The sequence below is a fragment of the Seriola dumerili genome, unplaced genomic scaffold, assembly GCF_002260705.1.
Source record: "Seriola dumerili isolate Sdu_G_001 unplaced genomic scaffold, Sdu_1.0 BDQW01000138.1, whole genome shotgun sequence".
NCBI classification, from domain to species: Eukaryota; Metazoa; Chordata; class Actinopteri; order Carangiformes; family Carangidae; genus Seriola; species Seriola dumerili.
Window position 1 is genome coordinate 17,136,912 of NW_019174393.1, and position 24,787 is coordinate 17,161,698.

The window sequence follows — 24,787 nt, forward strand, 5'->3', positions numbered from 1 at the left end:
TGCCAATATTTAAGGTCTCTACCACCAATGGATATGAAGATATTGCAAATAAAACAAGACATGGTAGAATTGGATCAAAATGGTATGTGGGGAAGCTACAGAGAACATGACAGTCTATGTGGAAATACCTTAACATATGATCATTATGGGCACAAAGTGCCAATGTCCTTCCATGTTCCCCTCATAGATACACAGTTAAAAGCTTTGTTTGTCCGTGATGAAAAAGCAGCTTATCAGTGTCCCAGCCTCTGAAATGTTGATTGGAGTAAAGAAATACATGTTTTCTGTAGACTTCTTTCACACGAATGCAAGTTATATTCTTTACTATCAGTGCCTCATTCAGATCCATTAACACAAGGACTGAAATTCTGTCTCAGTCTGTGTTCATGTAGATGTCATTTATGACCTTAGTGTTTCTATTACTACTCAATAATAGTGTCATGTTGTTATAGTTACAGCTTCAAATTTTGCCAGGTGTGGTAATTATAACAAACAGCTGGCAAGTCAAGTCTGACATCTACACCGCTGAATAAAAAAAAAAAACAAAAAAAAAACACTTCCCACTTTTTTTATGAACAGCAAAAAGACACAGCCCACTCCTCAGAGTAGTGCATCTTCTTTCACAAAGCAATCTTTGGCCAAGTGTGTCAGCACAGACACTGGCATGAAGAGAATCTTAACCAGACAACAGCTAAGCTGTCTTCTGTTTTTTAACTCACAGAGCTAATGTGAATTAGCTACAGCTGAGTAAATCTGTCATTGACAGTTAGTCATCCCAGCTGCTGAAAACAACAGTTGCAGACTTAACGGTGGCCCATAGAGTTTTCTAACCATAATAATAAAAACCCAACTAAACTTATGTTTATATTCAGTATAAACATAAACCCCAGTGCGTCTTCTTTGGGTTTAACAAGTGTGACAATTGCCTTTCTTTCATCATGAAACATTTTCAAAGCTGAGTTTTGAAGTTCGAAACCCATATTGTTTATGTCCATGTTTCCTAGCGAGCAGTCTTCTGCTTTTCTGCCTTTGTTAGCACATCGCTGCATTTCTTGGCACTTTACATCTGGAGAATATGATTTGTAGGCCGGGGTGTCTTTGTAGAACCACAATAATTCATTTATCATATGTTGTGACAAATTTTACCTTCATCAAAAATATTGCAGCTCTTGCGATCTGGATATTGTATTTGGTCATATTGCAATTTCAATGATATTTCAACTAACTGCTCAGCCCTACTTCAAACCTTTCCAAGATACTGTTAATTATGTAACATACATATAATTAAAACTCTTGTGATTTAAAAATTTCATCTTTTTTAACTATAAAAATCTATTGATCATTTAGCCTAACTCTTATATGTAGTAACACTGGTATACTCACGATTATCTGTATTATTACATATGGGTCAGAAATATTCTTTACAATTCCTGTTGTAATGAGTATGTGGTCTCTCAAAATTCTACTTTCACAAGAAATTATGTGAAATTACAGAAGCAACACACAACTGAAATATGCTTTTACTTTTCCCTTAAATAAATAGTCACATTAGAAGCATGACCAACATTTATGCCATGTCTGGAACTCTGGATCTACATACAGCAATGTGATGTGATGTGACATCAGACATTCAAAAACCACCTCTAAATGACATGTCACAGTAAAATAAACAAAACCCATCATACACTTCACATTTTCTGGTGCTGTTTTCTTTTTTGGTGCCGTTTCATTCCTAATTCCCACACGTCACAAATCATTAATAGTAAGGAAAAAGGTGCTGTGATATTATAATCACAATACAAGGGAAAAATGAGAAGGTAAAACCAGCAGAGAGGGATTTTATTTTAGAGAGTAAATCAGACAGAGGGGGAGGACGAAGTAGGAGAGTGTGACAGAGGAGATATGAAGGTGACCAGCTTGTAATTTTTCTTCCTGTATTTTAAAAGTGTCAGAGCTGATAGGAGGCGTTTGCACTTTTCTCTGCCAAGTTTTTGTCATTTTACAAATCCATATGATTTGTTTCAACTACTCCATGTGCTATTCAGACCGGTTTAGGCCATAGGAAAAAAAAAAAAAGAAAAAAAGAAAAAAAAAGGGGGGGGGGGGTCATTCAATTATCATCATGACTGTGCTGAGCTTTTTTTTCTTCTGACAAAGTGGAACTCGGAGCCTCTTCCTTCATCTGGATATTCAATTGAGGGAAAGTGAAGGCAGGGAGGCAGATTTCCTGTCAGGATGAGGGACAGGGGGGAGAAGGCTCGGACCTAAACCCTCAGACACCAGATGTTAAGTAACTTTCTCCATCTCAGCCTTCCATGGAGATAACCTTTGACCCCTTGCCAATCACAAACAGCCTTGTTCGCTCTCTTCATTCCCTCCAGCCAGCTAAAAAGCTGATGATGGCATTTGTAACTGTAGTGATAATTGCAGCCTGTGCATTTTCTCACCTCTAAATTATGTGCCTGTGTACTGGAAAACCATACAACAACTGTGACGATGGCAGTGATGATATTATCAATTAAACATATCCATTTCATTGATTTTAAATTGGAAGCTCATCTGTTTAGTGAGGCAGCAGGCATGGCTTTTGTCAATGGGGATGGTCAGTGGGACATATGGCAGCTACTCCTTGGGTGGGTGGGTGGGGGGGGTCACGTGCCATGAGCTAAAAATGTCAGACAGCACCGATTCTGAAAATGAATGTTTACTGGGTTACAGCAGAATCAACAGTGATGGTAGAAGTAGTGTGAGCAACAGCACAATAAGGGTGAGATCAACATTTACATTTTAATCAGGAAAATATAAAGCAAGAACACCATAATAGCTTTTTCACTGCATCTGCAGTCACTGCTTTCTAGGACTAAATTGCATCATTATTGTGTTCCTCCTCTTGCTGGCTGTAGCCATAACCCACAATCAGACTCAGTCTGAAATCAGAGCCATTTCGACGGGCTAATTCAATATTCAAGGCACAGTTTACATCTATAGATCAGGAGGAAGCGGAGGGGAAACACTTGTTTGTAAGGAAATAATGGGAATGCTCAGAGGAAACAGAATTCATGTTTTCCACTTTGCACCACAACGAAGAATGGAATCAAGCGACTGACAGTGTCCCCTACCTATTTGTGCCTTTTATGCAAGAAAACTCATTTGCATTATAAAATGAGACTGGAAGCCGTGGACAGATATCTCTTATGTTCCTCAAAAGAAGAAATGTTGCATTCAACACGTTGAACTGGTTCAAAAAACTAAAAAATGCACAGCCCTTCTGACTGTGCGACTAAAGTTTTCTGATGCTCTAATTCAGGTGCCTCATGCATTCAGCTTCACTCTGCTCTCGCTACAATCTACGAGATGACCCAGATTCCAGGCAGCACCCTGCTGAAAAAGGGGAGCAACTTTAAGCCGAGCCTGTGCGGGCACACAGAGAAAATAAACTTAATTTCTAACATCGCTACTACTGTCAGACAAATTTCTTCAATATGACAGGGAGATGTACAGCCAAAAGATCAAACTTTGAGCGCTACTGCACAATGATTTAAAGAGGTGGTGGCACCTCTAAATTCATGGCAGACAATTTACCTCTTGCAAGATTGGAGAACAATAACCTTTAGACAAAGCACAAGCACATTTTCGGTCTTGTGTATATTACCTTGTGTGTAAAGTGTCAATAAAATTTCATATACTGTTTCTCTGATGCAAAGTTTGATTTATCATAGAGAATTTACTGCCACTCCTGCACAACAGAGGTCAATTGCATAACGATAAAACTTTCTCATCTCCACATGGAGGTGTTTTTACCTTTTTTTTAATTTTTAATTTTACCATTTATCACTGCTGCTGGTGTCTGTGTGTATTAAACTTCAGTTGACAGCTTTCTCCTCCTGTATTTCATGTGTGTATGTTGTCAGGCTCTGGCTCAGCCTCCAACACTGAATCCCGACTGACACATCTACTCAACCAAGTTGGTCTGAGGTCTCTGACTTCACCATCAGGTAAAGCAGTGACTTCCAGACAAACAAAACTAAGGAAGGCATCCCAAACAATCTGTTCTTTCAAGGGAGCAAAGAACAGTTGGTAATTACACTTCCTTTAATTAGGAGAAAGCTGATTTTTCCAATATATCAAAAAAGACTGTTCTTGGTTCAGCAAGGACTAACAGCAAACTGATTGTATTAGTCTAGGCCTGATTGTTACTGTGCCACAGAGAGGAATCATGTTATCCATCACACAAGAGGGCAAGAAAGGAGAAAACCATTATTCTCTTTAAATGCACATGCATCAAAATAACAGAAACACCAATTACCTTGTGTAATAAAAAGAATGTCAGATTTGCATTTTATCCATTTTGGAGAGGTTGTTATCTAGAATTACTCAAATGTGCGTGTTTGTAGTCCCCAGAACACATTGCAAATTTTGACTCCAGCCAGTTCAGCCTGCCTTGAAATAAACCCTCCAATGCACAGAGCTTCCACACAGAATATTTGCATATGACAGGGCTCTATTTCGCGTTATAAGTATTCACAGAATGAGGAATATACACAGTCATGAATCTGCACAGTCATCAACTGTAGTTCCTCACACCCAAAACCATAAAACTACAGAGTGTTATATTATTAGTACTAAATACTGAACGTTTCAGTTCTCTCAACACCATCACTTTCTTGCTGCCCTGTCTCTCTCAGTCTGGTTGCAGGTTAAATGACATATGTGTGAGTTAGCAACAATATAAAATCAAATTATCATTTATAACAGAAACATTGGTTGACCAAAGCCAATTAAGTTAGACCTGCATTAAACCTAGGTTGGGAGATGACATATGTTGACCGACTCAGATCAACTGTCAATGTGGGTATCACCTAGCTGTTTTGGATCTGAAGTGATATCAAGTTTCACTGCAGCGTCTAAAGGAGAAGAGGCTCTCACAACCTCCAACAGAAAAAAGGCTTGATCTCTGTCATATTCAAAAGACTTGCTGAATAACGAGATGGAGAACTACTGTCTTCCTTTGCCCAGTTTTCCTCCTTTGTGCAAACCAAAACAAAACTGACAAGAAGACAGGATTAACATAGAGCATGTCCACGAATGCAGCCATTGTGGTTGATTTGACCACATTTTCCCCATTATTAGTTTATCTATGATCAGGGAGCCAATACCTAAATGAAAGCTAATTTATTTGGAGCAATTTGATGACTCAGAATGTGGCACCACAACACTCAAACTTCATATTGGCATAATATGTGAACATGACTATTACATTCAGTGCTTGATTCAGTGCTCTAGTAGCCAATATGGCTACTACATTTTAAAGAGAACTCATCTTACAACAGCCAAAATCAGATGATAAACCACCATACCCATTTCAGCCTACTTTCACTAGGTACATTAACTCATCTCTCTACATCTTGGTCTAACTGGACATTACAGACATGAATCATTTGATCCACACACTGCCAGGATTAACAGTTAGAGAGCAAGTCTGAAGGTAAATTAGCTGATCTGACCTGCTGGCGACAAACCAACAAGCAGAACAGGTTAGCTGAGAGAAAAGCACATCAACTGTCACTGGGGCAAACTACTGTTTGCATCAAACAGAGCTCTTCTTGATGATTAGATTACCTACCAAGCAAGGATAAAAGCAACTAATAACCAGGGTACTCAAGTCCTATTAAGTTAGTGGTAGCAAGAGTGGTATATGATAAGAAAATAATAATAAGAAATGGGTGACATGGGTTTAAATAAGCTGTAATGAAGAGAATAACATAAAGACAAACATCCTGTCAGGTTAGCTTGTGTTTAGCTAACAATGTTGAAATTAAGCCTTTCCAGATACAATTTAACTTATTCCTTAAATCATTATTAGATAAATGCGGCAGACATTGTCTTTTATGGTAATTTAAATGACTCATTTGTTTATGCTGATTCACAGTACCTCAAATACAAACATAACAAAATATTTCCAACGATATTAGATGACAGAAACAACAAATCCTAACTGACAAAGTGACAGATAACGTTACTGCCAATCCCAACCAAGAGGACCTGCTGTAGGTTTCATGCTAAAAAACGAACATGGTTTTCAAGTAAAAAAATGAGGGCATTTATTTACATTACTAGCTGTTAACATGACCTAATAATAACGGAATGGACACCACAGCTTAACGTATGCTTACACATTTGACACCAGTTTACATCACCGCAGCTAAGCCTGGCAGCACAGCCAGTTTAGCTATAAAGCTAACATCGGATGACTGCAAGGATTAATCATTAACATTACTTTCCCCATTGCAGACTTAACTACGCTGCTTACAACCTTGTTTACTAGCTGCACGGCGTCACAACCAGGGAAAGCACCACCACGGTTATCGTTAACATTAACACAAACATCTGCCTAGCGTCTACTGGCTATGCAGCAGGAGGAGGGGGGCTAGCGATAGCACCTTTAGCATCGTTAGCTGCCTGCCACCCCCCACCGGTGGTTTTGCAGGGGGCATCGGAGTTTCAAAAAAAAAAAGCACGGCAAAACCGCGCAGACACCCACACACAGTCTGGTGTAATACGTTTTGTGTATGTTCATATGTGCGTGCGAAGGCGTAAAGTCCAATGACCATACCTCGGGATGGAGAATAGGGACGCAGCCAGCTTCTTTCTCATATTCCTCCATAGCGTCGGCCATCTTGGTGGTGATGTTCGCTGAGCATTGTGGGAAGCAAGAGGCTGTGTAGGGGGGAAACAAACAGAGGAGGAGGAGAGAGGAGCTGTCAAAAAAAAAAACACAAAAAGGAAGGACAGGCCTCATCACACAAAAGGTCACATAGTCACAACATGTGGCCAGGGCAGTCTAATATACAGTAGATAGCAATAATAATGATATCAAATAGATTTACAAATGGTTATTCTTGCAAATACAACCTCTAAGGTTTTATGTTAGAGTAGTCTAATGTATGGCTCTTGCCACTAAAATAAAGCAATGATGGACAGGCAACGAGGATAAGGGAAAATAACTCTTCCCCAGACTTTCTACAGCTTCATGTGTCACAACCTTAAACCCTGTATTATTAGGAAGCATATCTATCATTTTTTCTCCTATAGAAAACAAAATGACAGCTGTTGTATCCCACTTCTCCTTGGCCAAGTCTGTGTCTTAAGCAGGACTTGAGTGAGGTTAGCTGTCACTAACAGTCATTATACAAGTTGGAAACATCCACCATGTCTCAATCACCCACAGGGTTACAATAGGCTATGTATTCTGCATATTGCACTCATGGTACTTGAAGGAGAGAAGTATTTGGACAACTGCAGAGAGGGCAAGAAGGGAGTCTCGAGTGCAGTTTTGTCTCTGAGATAGTTGGGTAACTTGATGACCGCAGACTCAACCAGACTGGTTCTACAGTAAAGTGCTACAGTGCAAGCATAAGTGTCATCTTACTTCCTCTTTCTTTTCAGATCTACTGTGTGTTATGGTAGATTTCTAATCTCACTTTCATTCTGCCTTATGATTGGTCCAGAACCATACTGATATTATTTGTGTGGAAGAGCTTAAGCCCAGCTAGAATATCTTTAACATTTTTGGTTGTTTAACTGTCCATCTGTAATTTGTTTCTTGTATAACACAGCATTTTGAATAGGTTTCTGCTATTACATTATTTACAGTGTAATAAGGTTAATTACACAACTAGCTTTATTCAGCTTTGCTTGAAAGATTTAAGATCTTGCAAAGCAAGATTTAATTGCAGACTCGGAGATATACAATGGAAACACAATTTGGTTCCATTCATTTGATTTACAATTTGAGTAATTCAGTTCCTGCCATCAACCCTAATCCTTCATCATACATCCTTTATTTTGTTTTTTTGTTGGTTTATTTCTTTTTTCTTTTTTTGCAATTTTCAAAAACCTCAGAGCAAGTGTACAAGTTTAGTTTATTCATACAGCTGTTATACCTTCACACAAGTATGAGTATCATATATAATATGCATGGTACACACAGCGTACTATGTACACATACAGTGTGTTCCTGCATGTGTGTAATATAAGCTCTTTACCGATTTAGTTTTACACTGAAGCTGTTGCAAACTAATGATTTGGGGGAAATTATCTCATATTTCTTTACATTTAGGTCACAAAAAACATTATTTTTGTGCAGTGACACAGGTTGAAAGAGCTCATAAACAGCAACATTTATAGATGATAATGGGAAAACAAAACCCAAAGAAATCTAGACTGATGACATTTTTTCTCTTGAGACAGAAGCGCCACAAGACAGGGGAAAGTCTATGATGCATGGATTCTTTAAATGAAAAAATTCATGCACTAAAATAAAAAAAACAAAACAAAACAAAACAACAATTTAATGAACAATAAATACATATTTTTGCATTTTTAATAGAATAGAATATCAAGTTTTGGTTCTCCAGTCAGTACCATATGGCCATGAGGGAGGCTCCATACTGACATTCAGAAGACTAACTGCATGGATGATATCTGACATTTCATAATGGGAAGCAATGACAACACTGCAGTAACTAATATATGCCTCTAGATGTTCTCCATGTCCCATCATCTCTACTACACCTAAACCCCCAGTAGCCACTAGATGTCTCCCTTTACCCAGGCATGCATGCATGGCAATCCTGTGGAGTTCATAAACCCACAGGTTTTATGGTGTGTTTGAAATATTATCATACTAACAGAAATATCAGCTATGATAAGATACACACACCCCCAAGAACCCAGTATATTCATTTAAACAACCATAACTCCAAAAGCATGCTAGAGATGGTATCACACACACACACACACACACACACACACACACACACACACACACACACACACACACACACACACACATAGACTTGCATTCATTTCCTGGAGACTACTGACAAAAAAACCCAGCTTTTTCTTAATTTAGGACACAGCTTTTGAATTGGACAATTTAGCATAATTAGGCTATGTAATAATATCATTTTGACAAACAGACAAATACATTTACTACACATAATATTTAAATTATTATATGAATGATATATGGCATAAATAGATTTATCCAGAGAAGAGGATCATAAAGCCCACACACTTAATTTATCATACTAAATGTTATCTATAAAAGATAAAACGTACAGCTGGAATGCGATTAAAGTGAAAGCGGACTGATGTGATCACGGCTGTGATGTCCTGTGTCCAGCCAGGCAAATCAAACGATCACCGACCAGAACAAGGGAGAAAGTCTCCTGTTGTTGCATCAAGTTACCCCGTCATAAATCAGACACAGGATATTGAGCGTTTTGCCTTCAAAATAAAGTCAGAACCAGAACAGTTGCACCGAAGATAAAATCACTTCTGCTTCCAATATTTGTACTATGACTAATTGAAATATGAATATTAGCTTTACTTACATATAATATTGAGCACAAAAAGAATTGCAATTTAACCAAGAAAAGTAGAGCAATTTAATGAGCAGTGACAAAATAGTGTAAATATTTACCCTCAGCCATAGTATTATCAATAAAAATATGGAAAATCAGGAGAAAGTGTGTTCAGGCAGCAAGATAGAAGATAATCATACACAATACAAAGACAACAAAATAATAAAAAAAGCTTGTGTATAAAAAATAATAATAAGAGAAGTGTATTTCCATGAACATGGTTCAACATTACAAAAACCAAGCTGTGATGTATGCAGGTCTTATTCTTTTCAGACACAAAACGAACTAAATAAACAAATAAATGCTATATTTCATATTTAAGTTTTATGATTTTGTTTTTAATGGATGCAAATTTAGAGTCTAACTTAGAGAGGTGAACAAATTTGGCTTGTTGACACAAAGGGATATGTTGGCTGTGGTAAAATGTATTTTACTATACTTTTAAATTAAAAGTATAGTTGAATTATTAATACTTTTAATTTGATGAATTTAAGATTTTAAGACTAAAGAGCATTAAGATAAAGGGCAACCAGTCCACTTAGAACAATTTTAATTAAATCAAATAACAATGAAGAACATTAAATTAAAAGATATCATGACTATAAGACTACCAGTTATTGAATGAAAACAAATGAGAAAATGTTCCTGCCTTTAAATTCTTTTCTTTATTTTGGCTTTTAGTTTGAAATTTATCACCGGAAATGTTGTGTATCATTGTGATGTTGACCGTTGCTCACTCAAACCCATGACAGAATCGTGCAGGCGGGCTAGTGGCTAACAAGTTGGCTGAATATCGGTGCTAAATTCACAGTAGAAAAAATAGCACTAATCGTGAAGTTATTTTTTCACTGTACAAACTTTAACATTGGACCTCCATGACGCGGCTGGACTGAGGAGGACGCCAGCCATCACAGGCTGAAGCAGTGATTACCTCGTAGAAAACATTAAAACGTCGCCAGCTAACAGTTAGCAGACAGACAAACGTCCCCCAGGACTGGCTGAATATTTCCAGCCTGTGTTTTCCCTCCGTGAGCCAGTCAGACAACCCACCGGCAGACCCCCAACGAAGCAAAGGTGAGTGCCACGCATACAAAAATAAGAAGAACACGAAACGAACCAGCTGCTAATGTTGATTAAACGCAGCTAGCTTAATTGCTAATTCGCTGTGTGTGTGTTTGTGTGTGTGTGTGTGTGTGTGTGTGTGTATGTGTATGTGTGTGTGTGTGTGTGTGTGTGTGTGTGTGTGTGTGTGTGTGGTGAGTTGACAGCCGTGACTCTGCAGTCGAGCAGTGCGTACTATTATGTAATAAACCAGGGTTAGCGATAGCTGAGGCGTAAGTCTAGCAGCTTCTCCATCTCCATATGCTCCCCTTCACGTCTCTGCAGGCTGTCCCAACTCACACTGTAGTGTGACCGTTTTGAGGAATAGTCTATATTCACTCTGAGGTGTTTAATGTCAGCCTATTTGCAGCCGTGCGGGCAGGACGCGAGTTGCCGTGCAGCAAAGTGGTGAGTGGTGAAGCATGCTTAATTTAAATTTCTTTCAACCACATTGTATCTGGATGATTAATGGAAGAGGATGTGCACATAGAACCAGCTTGGTTTTGGTGTTTCAAGGACGGTGGACAGTGCTGAAAAAACATTGCTTCTCCCTGACTTCCCTTGCGGTCTACATGTTACTGCCTATGATCCTGCTGCAGTGTTGCATATCTGCAGCCTCCTCAGCCCTGGTGCTCTGTTACCACTTTCACCCCAGGAGCAGAAACAGGAGACTGACCGGCATCAGGACCTGTTCCTAATTGTGTCAGACAACTGATGCATCCGGTGGATCCTGGTCTGTTATCAGATATCTGATATCAGCCTGCCATCTCATCCTCCTGTGATTTTATGAAGCTTTCTCCCTCCGACCTTCTGCTCAGTTTGTGTATGTTTATATAGACCACTGAATAGGTTTTATAGTTGGAAGCTAATTATACATTTAATGGCTCTGAATATCAGTTTTCCTAAACCCCCACCCCCTCCACTGGTGTTATAAGAAGCACGAAATTATCACAGAAGCACCAAGTACAAGTCTTGTTCTTTGGCCTTCAAATTTCTGCTGAACCTCAGGTGATTTGAGTTAATGATGAGAACACCTATCAGTATATTCTATTCTGTGTACCTGAGCCAACTTAGGTTCTCTGCCAGTCACATACTGGATTTCCATGTTTTCCATCCTGTATTTGCATATTAATGAAGGGTAATCCCAGACTTTCCATGCCAAACTTTTGTTGAGGTGAGTCGCGCAATCCAGGGTCACAAGAGCGACCAACTCATTTGTCAGTCAAATTCAGTTTCCATTCAGCCTCTCTCGAAACCACAGTTTGTTGCTTGTGCACCTCCCTGGTAAACACACAATGTTTTGAATTTGAATTCAGAATCTATTTGTGAGCGTCAGAAATGTATTAATGCTGACATGCAAAGATAAACAGAACTGGATTATATTTGTGTGGTGTGTTTGCACAGTGATGGGAGGACAATATATCATAGGTCAGTCTGGTTTAGGAGTCAATTAATCTGCAAATTATTTTCTCAAATAATCAATTTTTTGATAAATTGTGGGAGAACTTTGAAATATGCTCAGTCTGATTTCACAGACCTCAGAATGACTTTACAAAGATACTAAATTTACAGTGATATGAAACAGAGAAATTCAGAATTATTGGATTGTCAAAATAGAGAAAGATTAGTTTTTTGTTTCAGATGATCGATTCATTCAATAATCTTTTCAGTTCTAACCTGATTGATTTCCAACCTAACTGCAGAAGTTAAAAATTGCAGGAGGGTGTAATGACGTGGTCTCTGCTCAGCATGTATCCTACATATGTTATTCTAGATCAGGGGTCTTCAACCTTTTTTACTCTGAGAGCTACTTTGACAAGATAAAAAGGGCTGAGAGCTCCTCAGGTCTGATATTACTGGTTACATTTATTCACATATCGTATCAAAACACTCAAACTGATCTCCAAAATAAATCGGATGAATAAGATTATTTAACAAGTCATTAAATATCAACATTCAAAAACATCTGAAACACACATCAGACAAAATTCTGAGTCAGGATTCAGTCAAACCTGAACACACAGACATGAGAACACCACTGCAAATAAACCTCTGTTAATCTGATTAGAGATCAGAGAAAGAAGAAGTTCCTCAGTCAGTGATCAGTGATAGTTGTCAGTACCAATGGTACATAACAAACAGGAACTTAAAATAATTAATTCAGTTCACTTCATTTTCCAAAAAAACAAAAAAAAACAGGGTTGAAGTTGAAACCCAAAGTTGAACTCACTTCGTCCATGGCAACATATTTCCTGTTTAAAACTTTATGGAATCCTATGGCCATTTAAAATGGGGCGTTAGTGCAACATTTACCTTGAGATGCACAGTTATGTTAATGAAGCAGATTAATTATGCCAAGTGCTGTGCTAGAGGNACATTCAGAAGACTAACTGCATGGATGATATCTGACATTTCATAATGGGAAGCAATGACAACACTGCAGTAACTAATATATGCCTCTAGATGTTCTCCATGTCCCATCATCTCTACTACACCTAAACCCCCAGTAGCCACTAGATGTCTCCCTTTACCCAGGCATGCATGCATGGCAATCCTGTGGAGTTCATAAACCCACAGGTTTTATGGTGTGTTTGAAATATTATCATACTAACAGAAATATCAGCTATGATAAGATACACACACCCCCAAGAACCCAGTATATTCATTTAAACAACCATAACTCCAAAAGCATGCTAGAGATGGTATCACACACACACACACACACACACACACACACACACACACACACACACACACATAGACTTGCATTCATTTCCTGGAGACTACTGACAAAAAACCCCAGCTTTTTCTTAATTTAGGACACAGCTTTTGAATTGGACAATTTAGCATAATTAGGCTATGTAATAATATCATTTTGACAAACAGACAAATACATTTACTACACATAATATTTAAATTATTATATGAATGATATATGGCATAAATAGATTTATCCAGAGAAGAGGATCATAAAGCCCACACACTTAATTTATCATACTAAATGTTATCTATAAAAGATAAAACGTACAGCTGGAATGCGATTAAAGTGAAAGCGGACTGATGTGATCACGGCTGTGATGTCCTGTGTCCAGCCAGGCAAATCAAACGATCACCGACCAGAACAAGGGAGAAAGTCTCCTGTTGTTGCATCAAGTTACCCCGTCATAAATCAGACACAGGATATTGAGCGTTTTGCCTTCAAAATAAAGTCAGAACCAGAACAGTTGCACCGAAGATAAAATCACTTCTGCTTCCAATATTTGTACTATGACTAATTGAAATATGAATATTAGCTTTACTTACATATAATATTGAGCACAAAAAGAATTGCAATTTAACCAAGAAAAGTAGAGCAATTTAATGAGCAGTGACAAAATAGTGTAAATATTTACCCTCAGCCATAGTATTATCAATAAAAATATGGAAAATCAGGAGAAAGTGTGTTCAGGCAGCAAGATAGAAGATAATCATACACAATACAAAGACAACAAAATAATAAAAAAGCTTGTGTATAAAAAATAATAATAAGAGAAGTGTATTTCCATGAACATGGTTCAACATTACAAAAACCAAGCTGTGATGTATGCAGGTCTTATTCTTTTCAGACACAAAACGAACTAAATAAACAAATAAATGCTATATTTCATATTTAAGTTTTATGATTTTGTTTTTAATGGATGCAAATTTAGAGTCTAACTTAGAGAGGTGAACAAATTTGGCTTGTTGACACAAAGGGATATGTTGGCTGTGGTAAAATGTATTTTACTATACTTTTAAATTAAAAGTATAGTTGAATTATTAATACTTTTAATTTGATGAATTTAAGATTTTAAGACTAAAGAGCATTAAGATAAAGGGCAACCAGTCCACTTAGAACAATTTTAATTAAATCAAATAACAATGAAGAACATTAAATTAAAAGATATCATGACTATAAGACTACCAGTTATTGAATGAAAACAAATGAGAAAATGTTCCTGCCTTTAAATTCTTTTCTTTATTTTGGCTTTTAGTTTGAAATTTATCACCGGAAATGTTGTGTATCATTGTGATGTTGACCGTTGCTCACTCAAACCCATGACAGAATCGTGCAGGCGGGCTAGTGGCTAACAAGTTGGCTGAATATCGGTGCTAAATTCACAGTAGAAAAAATAGCACTAATCGTGAAGTTATTTTTTCACTGTACAAACTTTAACATTGGACCTCCATGACGCGGCTGGACTGAGGAGGACGCCAGCCATCACAGGCTGAAGCAGTGATTACCTCGTAGAAAACATTAAAACGTCGCCAGCTAACAGTTAGCAGACAGACAAACGTCCCCCAGGACTGGCTGAATATTTCCAGCCTGTGTTTTCCCTCCGTGAGCCAGTCAGACAACCCACCGGCAGACCCCCAACGAAGCAAAGGTGAGTGCCACGCATACAAAAATAAGAAAAACACGAAACGAACCAGCTGCTAATGTTGATTAAACGCAGCTAGCTTAATTGCTAATTCGCTGTGTGTGTGTGTGTGTGTGTGTGTGTGTGTGTGTGTGTGTATGTGTATGTGTGTGTGTGTGTGTGTGTGTGTGTGTGTGTGTGTGTGTGTGGTGAGTTGACAGCCGTGACTCTGCAGTCGAGCAGTGCGTACTATTATGTAATAAACCAGGGTTAGCGATAGCTGAGGCGTAAGTCTAGCAGCTTCTCCATCTCCATATGCTCCCCTTCACGTCTCTGCAGGCTGTCCCAACTCACACTGTAGTGTGACCGTTTTGAGGAATAGTCTATATTCACTCTGAGGTGTTTAATGTCAGCCTATTTGCAGCCGTGCGGGCAGGACGCGAGTTGCCGTGCAGCAAAGTGGTGAGTGGTGAAGCATGCTTAATTTAAATTTCTTTCAACCACATTGTATCTGGATGATTAATGGAAGAGGATGTGCACATAGAACCAGCTTGGTTTTGGTGTTTCAAGGACGGTGGACAGTGCTGAAAAAACATTGCTTCTCCCTGACTTCCCTTGCGGTCTACATGTTACTGCCTATGATCCTGCTGCAGTGTTGCATATCTGCAGCCTCCTCAGCCCTGGTGCTCTGTTACCACTTTCACCCCAGGAGCAGAAACAGGAGACTGACCGGCATCAGGACCTGTTCCTAATTGTGTCAGACAACTGATGCATCCGGTGGATCCTGGTCTGTTATCAGATATCTGATATCAGCCTGCCATCTCATCCTCCTGTGATTTTATGAAGCTTTCTCCCTCCGACCTTCTGCTCAGTTTGTGTATGTTTATATAGACCACTGAATAGGTTTTATAGTTGGAAGCTAATTATACATTTAAAGGCTCTGAATATCAGTTTTCCTAAACCCCCACCCCCTCCACTGGTGTTATAAGAAGCACGAAATTATCACAGAAGCACCAAGTACAAGTCTTGTTCTTTGGCCTTCAAATTTCTGCTGAACCTCAGGTGATTTGAGTTAATGATGAGAACACCTATCAGTATATTCTATTCTGTGTACCTGAGCCAACTTAGGTTCTCTGCCAGTCACATACTGGATTTCCATGTTTTCCATCCTGTATTTGCATATTAATGAAGGGTAATCCCAGACTTTCCATGCCAAACTTTTGTTGAGGTGAGTCGCGCAATCCAGGGTCACAAGAGCGACCAACTCATTTGTCAGTCAAATTCAGTTTCCATTCAGCCTCTCTCGAAACCACAGCTTGTTGCTTGTGCACCTCCCTGGTAAACACACAATGTTTTGAATTTGAATTCAGAATCTATTTGTGAGCGTCAGAAATGTATTAATGCTGACATGCAAAGATAAACAGAACTGGATTATATTTGTGTGGTGTGTTTGCACAGTGATGGGAGGACAATATATCATAGGTCAGTCTGGTTTAGGAGTCAATTAATCTGCAAATTATTTTCTCAAATAATCAATTTTTTGATAAATTGTGGGAGAACTTTGAAATATGCTCAGTCTGATTTCACAGACCTCAGAATGACTTTACAAAGATACTAAATTTACAGTGATATGAAACAGAGAAATTCAGAATTATTGGATTGTCAAAATAGAGAAAGATTAGTTTTTTGTTTCAGATGATCGATTCATTCAATAATCTTTTCAGTTCTAACCTGATTGATTTCCAACCTAACTGCAGAAGTTAAAAATTGCAGGAGGGTGTAATGACGTGGTCTCTGCTCAGCATGTATCCTACATATGTTATTCTAGATCAGGGGTCTTCAACCTTTTTTACTCTGAGAGCTACTTTGACAAGATAAAAAGGGCTGAGAGCTCCTCAGGTCTGATATTACTGGTTACATTTATTCACATATCGTATCAAAACACTCAAACTGATCTCCAAAATAAATCGGATGAATAAGATTATTTAACAAGTCATTAAATATCAACATTCAAAAACATCTGAAACACACATCAGACAAAATTCTGAGTCAGGATTCAGTCAAACCTGAACACACAGACATGAGAACACCACTGCAAATAAACCTCTGTTAATCTGATTAGAGATCAGAGAAAGAAGAAGTTCCTCAGTCAGTGATCAGTGATAGTTGTCAGTACCAATGGTACATAACAAACAGGAACTTAAAATAATTAATTCAGTTCACTTCATTTTCCAAAAAAACAAAAAAAAACAGGGTTGAAGTTGAAACCCAAAGTTGAACTCACTTCGTCCATGGCAACATATTTCCTGTTTAAAACTTTATGGAATCCTATGGCCATTTAAAATGGGGCGTTAGTGCAACATTTACCTTGAGATGCACAGTTATGTTAATGAAGCAGATTAATTATGCCAAGTGCTGTGCTAGAGGGCGAACTTGTGGGAGAGAGGCTGTTTCTTTGTACACATGCAAGAAATCATTTGGAGCACGTGGCATATTCCTGCTTCATAGAAGTAATTCTTTCCTACAATGCATGAGGTAAATTGGGAGTGTGAAGGGTGTGACTCTGCAGTATTGTTCATTTGTCTTTTGTTGTTTTATCTGTTTGCACACGCATTAGAAATCAGATGTCGGTAAAATGAATAAGACAAAATGTGGCGAGCAGATTTGACTGACTGTTTTTAGACTGTTATTTTTCCAGTAGTGGTTTGCTGAGTATGAAAGCTTTTTGTAAACACCAGCAATTGTTTGTCTTAAAATCTCTTTTTCCTGTTATGGAAGAAAGATTTTTGACTGTCACTATCCCATGTTTCTTTTTATTCTTTCAGTTCCTGTTATTACATGAAGATTGTACTCAATTGTTTACCTAAGTTTCCCACAGAATATTAACTAAATGCAAAATAGGCTGTTATGGATGCAGTTAAATTGAAACGTTTATTTATTAATTTATTTATTTATATTGAGCATTTCAGCTGATACAGAGAGATCTTTAAAGTATTTTGATGTTAGATGTTAAGGAATTTTGCTAATGGAGTGTTGCTTTCCAGTCAAAATGAATCACTCAGTTATACAAAGATCTGCTGTCAGGAGCACATGATTGTGACTCACAGCAACATGTCGGTGCCACCCTTGCAAAAGGTCATACACTGCAAACACTAGGTTTGATTCTGTTCTTTTATGAAGCCTGTATCTCTACTATATTCTACTACATATATATGTATGTACTACTCACTTGGTTTGTTAAATTATGAATTCTGTTTTGTATTGAGAAATACTTCCCAAAGGCTGCTGGAGGGAACTTTATGTTTTTTACATTATTCTGTCTGGGTAAAGTCTGCATTTTGATCTAGGAGCGGTGTTTTCTAGTGGTAAATTAGTTTGATCAGCAGTAGCCTACCATGGTGATGCATTTCTACCTGTTTTATACACAAATATAGAGCTGCCCCCTAATAGTTAACCAAATGTTAGTCGATGAGAAGAGTCTGCCAGGTTTTGAGTGGTCAGTTGGTAACAGGAAAAACAAAAATCAAACTCCACAGGAAGTGGCTACTCTCAGTCACGACAGGAAATTGAGGAAATCCAAAGTGTGAGGTCATTTTGTGAGGGTAAAGAATGACCCCAAGAAGGTGACATGCAATCTCTTCAGGCAATCATTCACCTATCATTTGTCCACCTCAAACCTATCTCATTTTAAACATGTTAGTAGACTAATGTTTGGCCTCTAGCATGGCCACTCGCTCTAATGTGAGATAGCTTTGATAAATATGCAGTATTAGGCTTATCCAAGTGTACATGGGAACTGGGGGAAACTAAGTTACCTTTCTTACTGCACCTTTGTGCTTTGTGCATGATGTGCATTTCTCTCTATATTGTGATGTTTTTGGTGCTATTTGGTATATCTAGTATATGGTTGTTGTGTCACATTCAGAATCATTACCGCTTTTGCTGGAGTGAGGCGGCTCGCTTCATGCATGTGCTTGTAAACTTTATATTTTAAAGGCTGCTTATTACGGTTAAGTATTTCTCTGTAATGTAGTACAGTGTTAGCAATGTTATTTATAACATTATTTAGCCGCCCTGGAACTCGAATCATTTTTTGAAGCCCCTTAAAATATATATATATTTAAATAATGAAATTAATCAGGGCTTGAATTTCAGTGTGGGATTGCGGATATTGCACATAATTTACACTTACAATGAGGGACATGTCCGCCCACATTTACAGCCATGTCTAATAATGTTCAGCCAATGTTTGCACCGGGATGACTGACGCTGCATCAGACAGAGCGACTTCCGCCCTGGACAACACACTTGGCTGTTAGCCTCCTCCGCTGTTGCAGCATCTCTCACTATATACAGACTTGAAGACATGCAAACATGGACTGATGGCTAAAACGTTAAACGTATCGTCCGAAATTCTACCTGCTCTGAGAAAACACCAGAACCCAGAAGGAGTAGTGCAAACAGCAGGGCCAGTGATGTCAACGTTAAAAACGTTTAAAAAAAAAAAAAAAAAACAACACAAAAACTAGTCGACTAAGAAAATTTAAACTGTGAAATGGTTAAAGACTGCTGATATTCATTATTACATACACAGAGCACAGTTAGTGTTTCTCAAGCATTAACAGTAGAGGGAAAAGCTTAGAGTCTCGTGAAATAAAATATGTATTTATAGTTCTTAATCACAGTTACCGGCCTGAAAGAGCTTCACGGCAGCCACATTATGAAACAATAAAACAGCTCCAGCAACTTGAGTCCCTCACTGAACAAATATTCACCTGTCAGCAAGTCACAGGTCCCTCAGCAGCCTTGTTTCTCTCTCTGCCTCCAGACTGAAACACTATTAGGAGCCATAACAAATACTGTGCTGCTCATGAAGTTATTGAAATGCCAAGGCCGGTGCATCAGTGCAGGCTAATCTTCCCAGCTGGGACGCTCAGGCCACTGGCTGTGGTTTGCCTGATTGGATGCATTTGCTCCGACAAATGCCAGATGTGCTTGAAGTGAGATAGTTGACTCACTTCTTGTCAGTGGAGATTTATGCAGCAGGCGCACACAAATCAGGTTAAATTCTGGCCCACTTTGCCTTAGCATGTAGTATAGCCGCCTTTGTTACCATTATGAGAGGGTTGGCTGAGGCTTACCAATGAAAACAGCTGTTTTTATTCCACCATATTACTGTGTAACTTTCATTTCATTGTCTCAGCCTTCATTATTCCGGGGAGCTCGGCTGCTGTTGGCTCATACATCAAACAAAACTGAACAAACATGACTTTAATTTGCACCTGTCTCCGGCGATGACAGGGTTTAGTTAAGCATGGTTTCTCGTGTCGGCAGATAGAGCAGAAATATTTGCTTATGTGATAAAGCAGCGTGGGCGTGTCAGGCCCTGTATGAGTGTCTGAGCCTATTAACTTCAGTGTCCACCCGCATCAGGCCACAAGAGCATCGCTTCAGAGGTAGGGGATCCTTATTACAACCCACCTGAGCTGCTGCTTCTTCCTGCACCACAGACAGATCTGCTGGTTTCTCAGCTACGCAGGTGGGCTGCCTCCATAATTAAACACTGCGGGAAACCCTCAAGTCCTGGTGGCAGTGGTGAGTAGAGTTCCATAACTCTGAGAATTCAGAGAGACACAAAATTCATCCTTGTCCATTCACCTTTCATCAGGCAACAGCAAAATGAATGCTGTCATAACTTCCACTTTCTGTCAGTGCCACAAAAGTTAGTTTGACTTTGGCCGTAAAACCTTGTGGAAAATTAAGGCAGTGTGCTGCAATATCCATGGAACTGGACTTTGCTCTGTGCAATCTCACACTTGTTCGTTTGGTGCAATGACTGTATATAAAGATGGACGAATTGCGAGCTCCCCGAAAGTGAAACCAAAACATCTTGATTGCACCCTGGTAGCTGGCTGCACTATAGATAGTGAACCTCGCCCCCTACATGTTAGCGGGTGGTACATGGCCCAAACTAAGAAATCCAGGTACATGTCAAATAAATTTTTCCTAAAGATGGTTTCTGTCATTTTAGGTAGTTCTCATCATCCTGATCTATGTTCATGTCTTAATTTTTCTTATATTGATTTTAATTAGTTATCTTTTGCTATAAGAAAGGGGTGTTTCATCATGATTGACAGCTGTGATTGACTTGTGTTTGGCTCAGGTTGGTGTATAGGGAGGGGCATGATACCACGACTACACCACCCGATCACTAATGCGCTGTCTCTGGCTCAAAATGACGTCACAAATGTGGGGATAGGGAGATATTTGTAGGGTGATACTTTTAATCATCAGTTAACATTGAAGGCCCATGTGTTTTTTAAGAAATTCATTAATTATTTAATGAATTATTGGTTAGGTGTTGAGAGACATATCTCCATCTACCTTCAACTCTTGTGACAGACCTTGACAAATAGCATAATAATAAGTGTCTGTTCCTTTGCCCGTTGGTTTAATGATTATTATTGATGACAGGACATCCTGGCCTTACCATCACAGAGGAATCTTGCTTTGCTGCATAACAGTCATTTTCAGCTTCCACACTCCCAGAAGACATTGCTTCCACCCCAAAAAACCATTGTGTCTGAACTCATGAGATAAGTGATGAATGCCAGACTGAAAAACTAGCTTGGCTCAGCACCATGATGTGGGAATGTAGCTAATTATAGCCACTGACCACACCTACAATTATACTGTGGGTGACAATTATAGGTGTGCCACAGAAGATCTACAAGAGGTAAAAACAAACACTAATTTGGATAAAACACTTGACAGGTGGTGCAAATGACCATTTTACCAGTGGACTGTATTTTTACGTGAGACATTGAAGTTGAATGACTACAATCCACTGGTGCGGCTTTCTGAAAGGATTAACGAAACAATGTTTTTTGAACACAGTTGGGAACAAAGGCACTGGACTATGCCTTTTGTGTTGCTGTATTACTCTACCTTTGTGCCCCAGGCAATGGTTTTTGAAGGTTTTTTTTATTTATAGTGGCTGTAAATATGTTCCTGCTGGAACAAAGAGTATATACATGTCATAAACACAAAGAGAAATTATCGCAAAGGGATGTTTGATCAGAAATGCAGCTATTTTAGTTTGTGGACAAATTGCTTGTGCCCAGTGCTTTTTGATGTTTTAGTTACGTTCCCAGTATGGAGTTATATTGCTGTTTTATTCACAGCTTGCCTTCTCTCTCTATCACTATTTTAAAACAGGATTCAGCTATTAAGCAGCTCTTACAACTTAGCATGTTTGAAAAATGTATTTTTAAATTGACAACAGCAAAAATCAGGACGATTTTACCAATTTATCACAATCACCTGTTAATAAGAATAGAGGTGGTGAATCAGAGGAAGATGGTGGTAGTAGTGCCTGCTCTTTTGGGGGCATAGCAGTAATATAACATTTTGACATCACATGCACAGATACACATCCATGTAGGGGAGTTCAGTTACTGCCCCGGCTTGTCCTGCCTCAGGTTGTCCTGCCTGCAGCAGGTCTCTTGTCCCGCAGACAGACTGTAACTCCACCGTCTTGACCGCAGTTGGTGACGGTGGTTGTTGTTCTGCTCTCGTGGAGAACTGGTACATGTGGCGCGAACTAGGACTGCTGTCTCCAGCTTCAGTTAGCTGGCTAGCTGTTTAACAGTCACAGTGGGCTGGTTAGCAATGATTGAACTTTAAAATTAAATATCTAAATATATCATCTTTTAATGACGCAATCTGTACGACTTGTCTGAAAAGTAGATCATATACCAAAGTAAGATGTCCATGATACAACATCATCAGACTGCCCACGCCTACATCCTTGCTGTGCTTTCTAGTGTCCTAATTCACTGTCAAAGTCCAGAGTCCTGTGCACAGCTGCACCTCTTTGAGGGATTCACAGTTCATTTCCTTTGATGAGCCTGTTTGATATAGTTAGATAGTGATGCTTTGTTTTGCTGAGCTCATACAGAACATCAGCACTCAGTATTGTTGTCAGCAAAACTGCCAACTTTTAGCTTTTGTCAGGTATTTATTTTAGCTGCTGTGTCATAATGCAAGTCTGATAATAATGTTTGCTGTGAAATGCTGCAATTGCAAATCAAAAGAAACCTTTAAGATGATAAAAATGTACAGAAAGTTTTTGCATCTTTATGTCCATCAAGCCCTTTCCTGGATCTCTCGGCTGAACATGAATCAAAAAAAACTGTTCTTTTGAGATGTGTTTGACTTTTATCTCTCTTATTTCTGTTTTGTGCTGTTGTGCTTATCAACAATGAAGTGTTCTCTCAAAATTCCCTAAGCCTTATCACTGTGTAGATAAGTTATCTTTGTGGGCCCATCTCTCCTCCTTCTGTTCAGGTTGAGCAGGCTTGACTGACTCTCTGGGCAAAGATTTGGTCTGATAATTGCAGTTAGTGACAGGCCTCCTCCTTCAACAAAAAGATGCTTAACTTTGAGGTATTGTTGCAGAATTAAGCCTTTAGCCGCCCCCTTCTCTCTGTTTCACAGCAGAGGAGAAATTGTAGTAAGTGTTATGCCACACTCACAGCAAAATTAAGCCCACACTACACATTTTTATTTTTCTAAACTTGTCTTAATTCTCATTAATCCCCTTAAAGATGACTTTTCATTGCAGTGGTGTAATCTCATCACATGGCCATGACTTGTTCAAGGTCAGATGAGCTCCCCTGGCCTCTCATTCAAAAGCTCATTTGCAGTTCAACATTTAGTCAGATCTTGGGAAGTGCTGGGGGAGATGGTTTGGGTTGAATTTACTGCTTAGCCAGAGGAGGGATTGAAGCTTTCTAGGCCAAAAAAACTTAATTACTGATTAATCAGTTGATTATTTCATAAGCCTTAGGTGATTTCTGCGAAATCTGGTTTTGTCCGACCAACAGCCCAAAACCAACATTAAGATAACCAGAAAATACACACATTTAAGAATCTGGAACCTTTTGAGGACAATTTCTTCCGAACAAACAAGTAATTGATTGTCAAAATAGGTGCTGATTAATTTCCTATTGATCAGCTAATTAATTAATTAACTTATCTTTGTAGCTCTGCTGGTTTCTCCATTTGTTCACCATTTTAAACCATTTTGTTCAATAAATAGTTGCTGAAGAGAGAAAATACACTTGCTAATGGTCAGTTAGCAAATTCATTAGCTCATTAGCATAGCTCAGTCAGGCAATAAATTAGTAACATTTACTCAAAAGACATTGTACCATTAAGTCCTGGCTGGTAACTGCTTGCAGACCATTACTGGAGCAGTTAATGACTGAGGAGGTTGAAGAAAAGTGGATGATGACACGGCTAAAATGCTACAACAACCTTTAAACTATGCCTATGCTTCTCTGTCCTCTCAGAGGTCAGCTCAGTCAAGATGGCTTGCTGTTGGCAACATTGTAGATTTGAAGGTCAAAGTTCACCGAAGTTTAAACAAACCCAAACAAAGTTGCAGTTTTGAATGTTGGTGTGATCAGGCTATTATGATGCTAGCTTGGTTTCAGAAATATCCTTGAGCATTTGAGAATGACAGTTTGAATTCTTACACAGAGTGCTGGTGGACAAATGGTTTTTGGCAGCCACTAATCTTACAAGCAGATTCAGTAATCAAGTTACAACAATTTCATTAATCTATACCACATACGTATATTCTGGTTATTTTATTTACTAAATATAATCCCTTATTAAATCATCAATTTTCACAACTGAAGTGCATTTATTTCAAGAAATTGGGGTCTTTATGATCATGATCATCTGTTATCTTAGATTGGCCAAGTTGTTACACTCTTTTCTACAGCGTGTCTGCTACTGGCTTCAAGCTTGATACAACTGTGTAATTCAGTTTAGTGCGATTCATCTCTCCATGGAGAGATATAGGAAGAG

The 24,787-nt window shown here is 38.7% G+C and overlaps 2 protein-coding genes across 3 annotated transcripts in view; one reads left to right on the top strand and one right to left on the bottom strand.

Annotated features, from left to right (window-relative positions):
• zdhhc17 (zinc finger DHHC-type containing 17) overlaps positions 1-6,676 on the bottom strand; it is a 38,433-nt gene extending 31,757 nt beyond the window's left edge. The window contains exon 1 of the mRNA XM_022749603.1: positions 6,614-6,676. Within this exon, the coding sequence (XP_022605324.1) occupies positions 6,614-6,676 (63 nt within the window). The remainder of the gene's footprint in view (positions 1-6,613) is intronic.
• Positions 6,677-14,654: 7,978 nt separating this feature from the next.
• osbpl8 (oxysterol binding protein like 8) overlaps positions 14,655-24,787 on the top strand; it is a 98,984-nt gene continuing 88,851 nt past the window's right edge. For both annotated transcript variants that reach the window (XM_022749282.1, XM_022749284.1), the window contains exon 1: positions 14,655-14,935. The gene's annotated coding sequence lies outside the window, so the exon portion shown is untranslated. The remainder of the gene's footprint in view (positions 14,936-24,787) is intronic.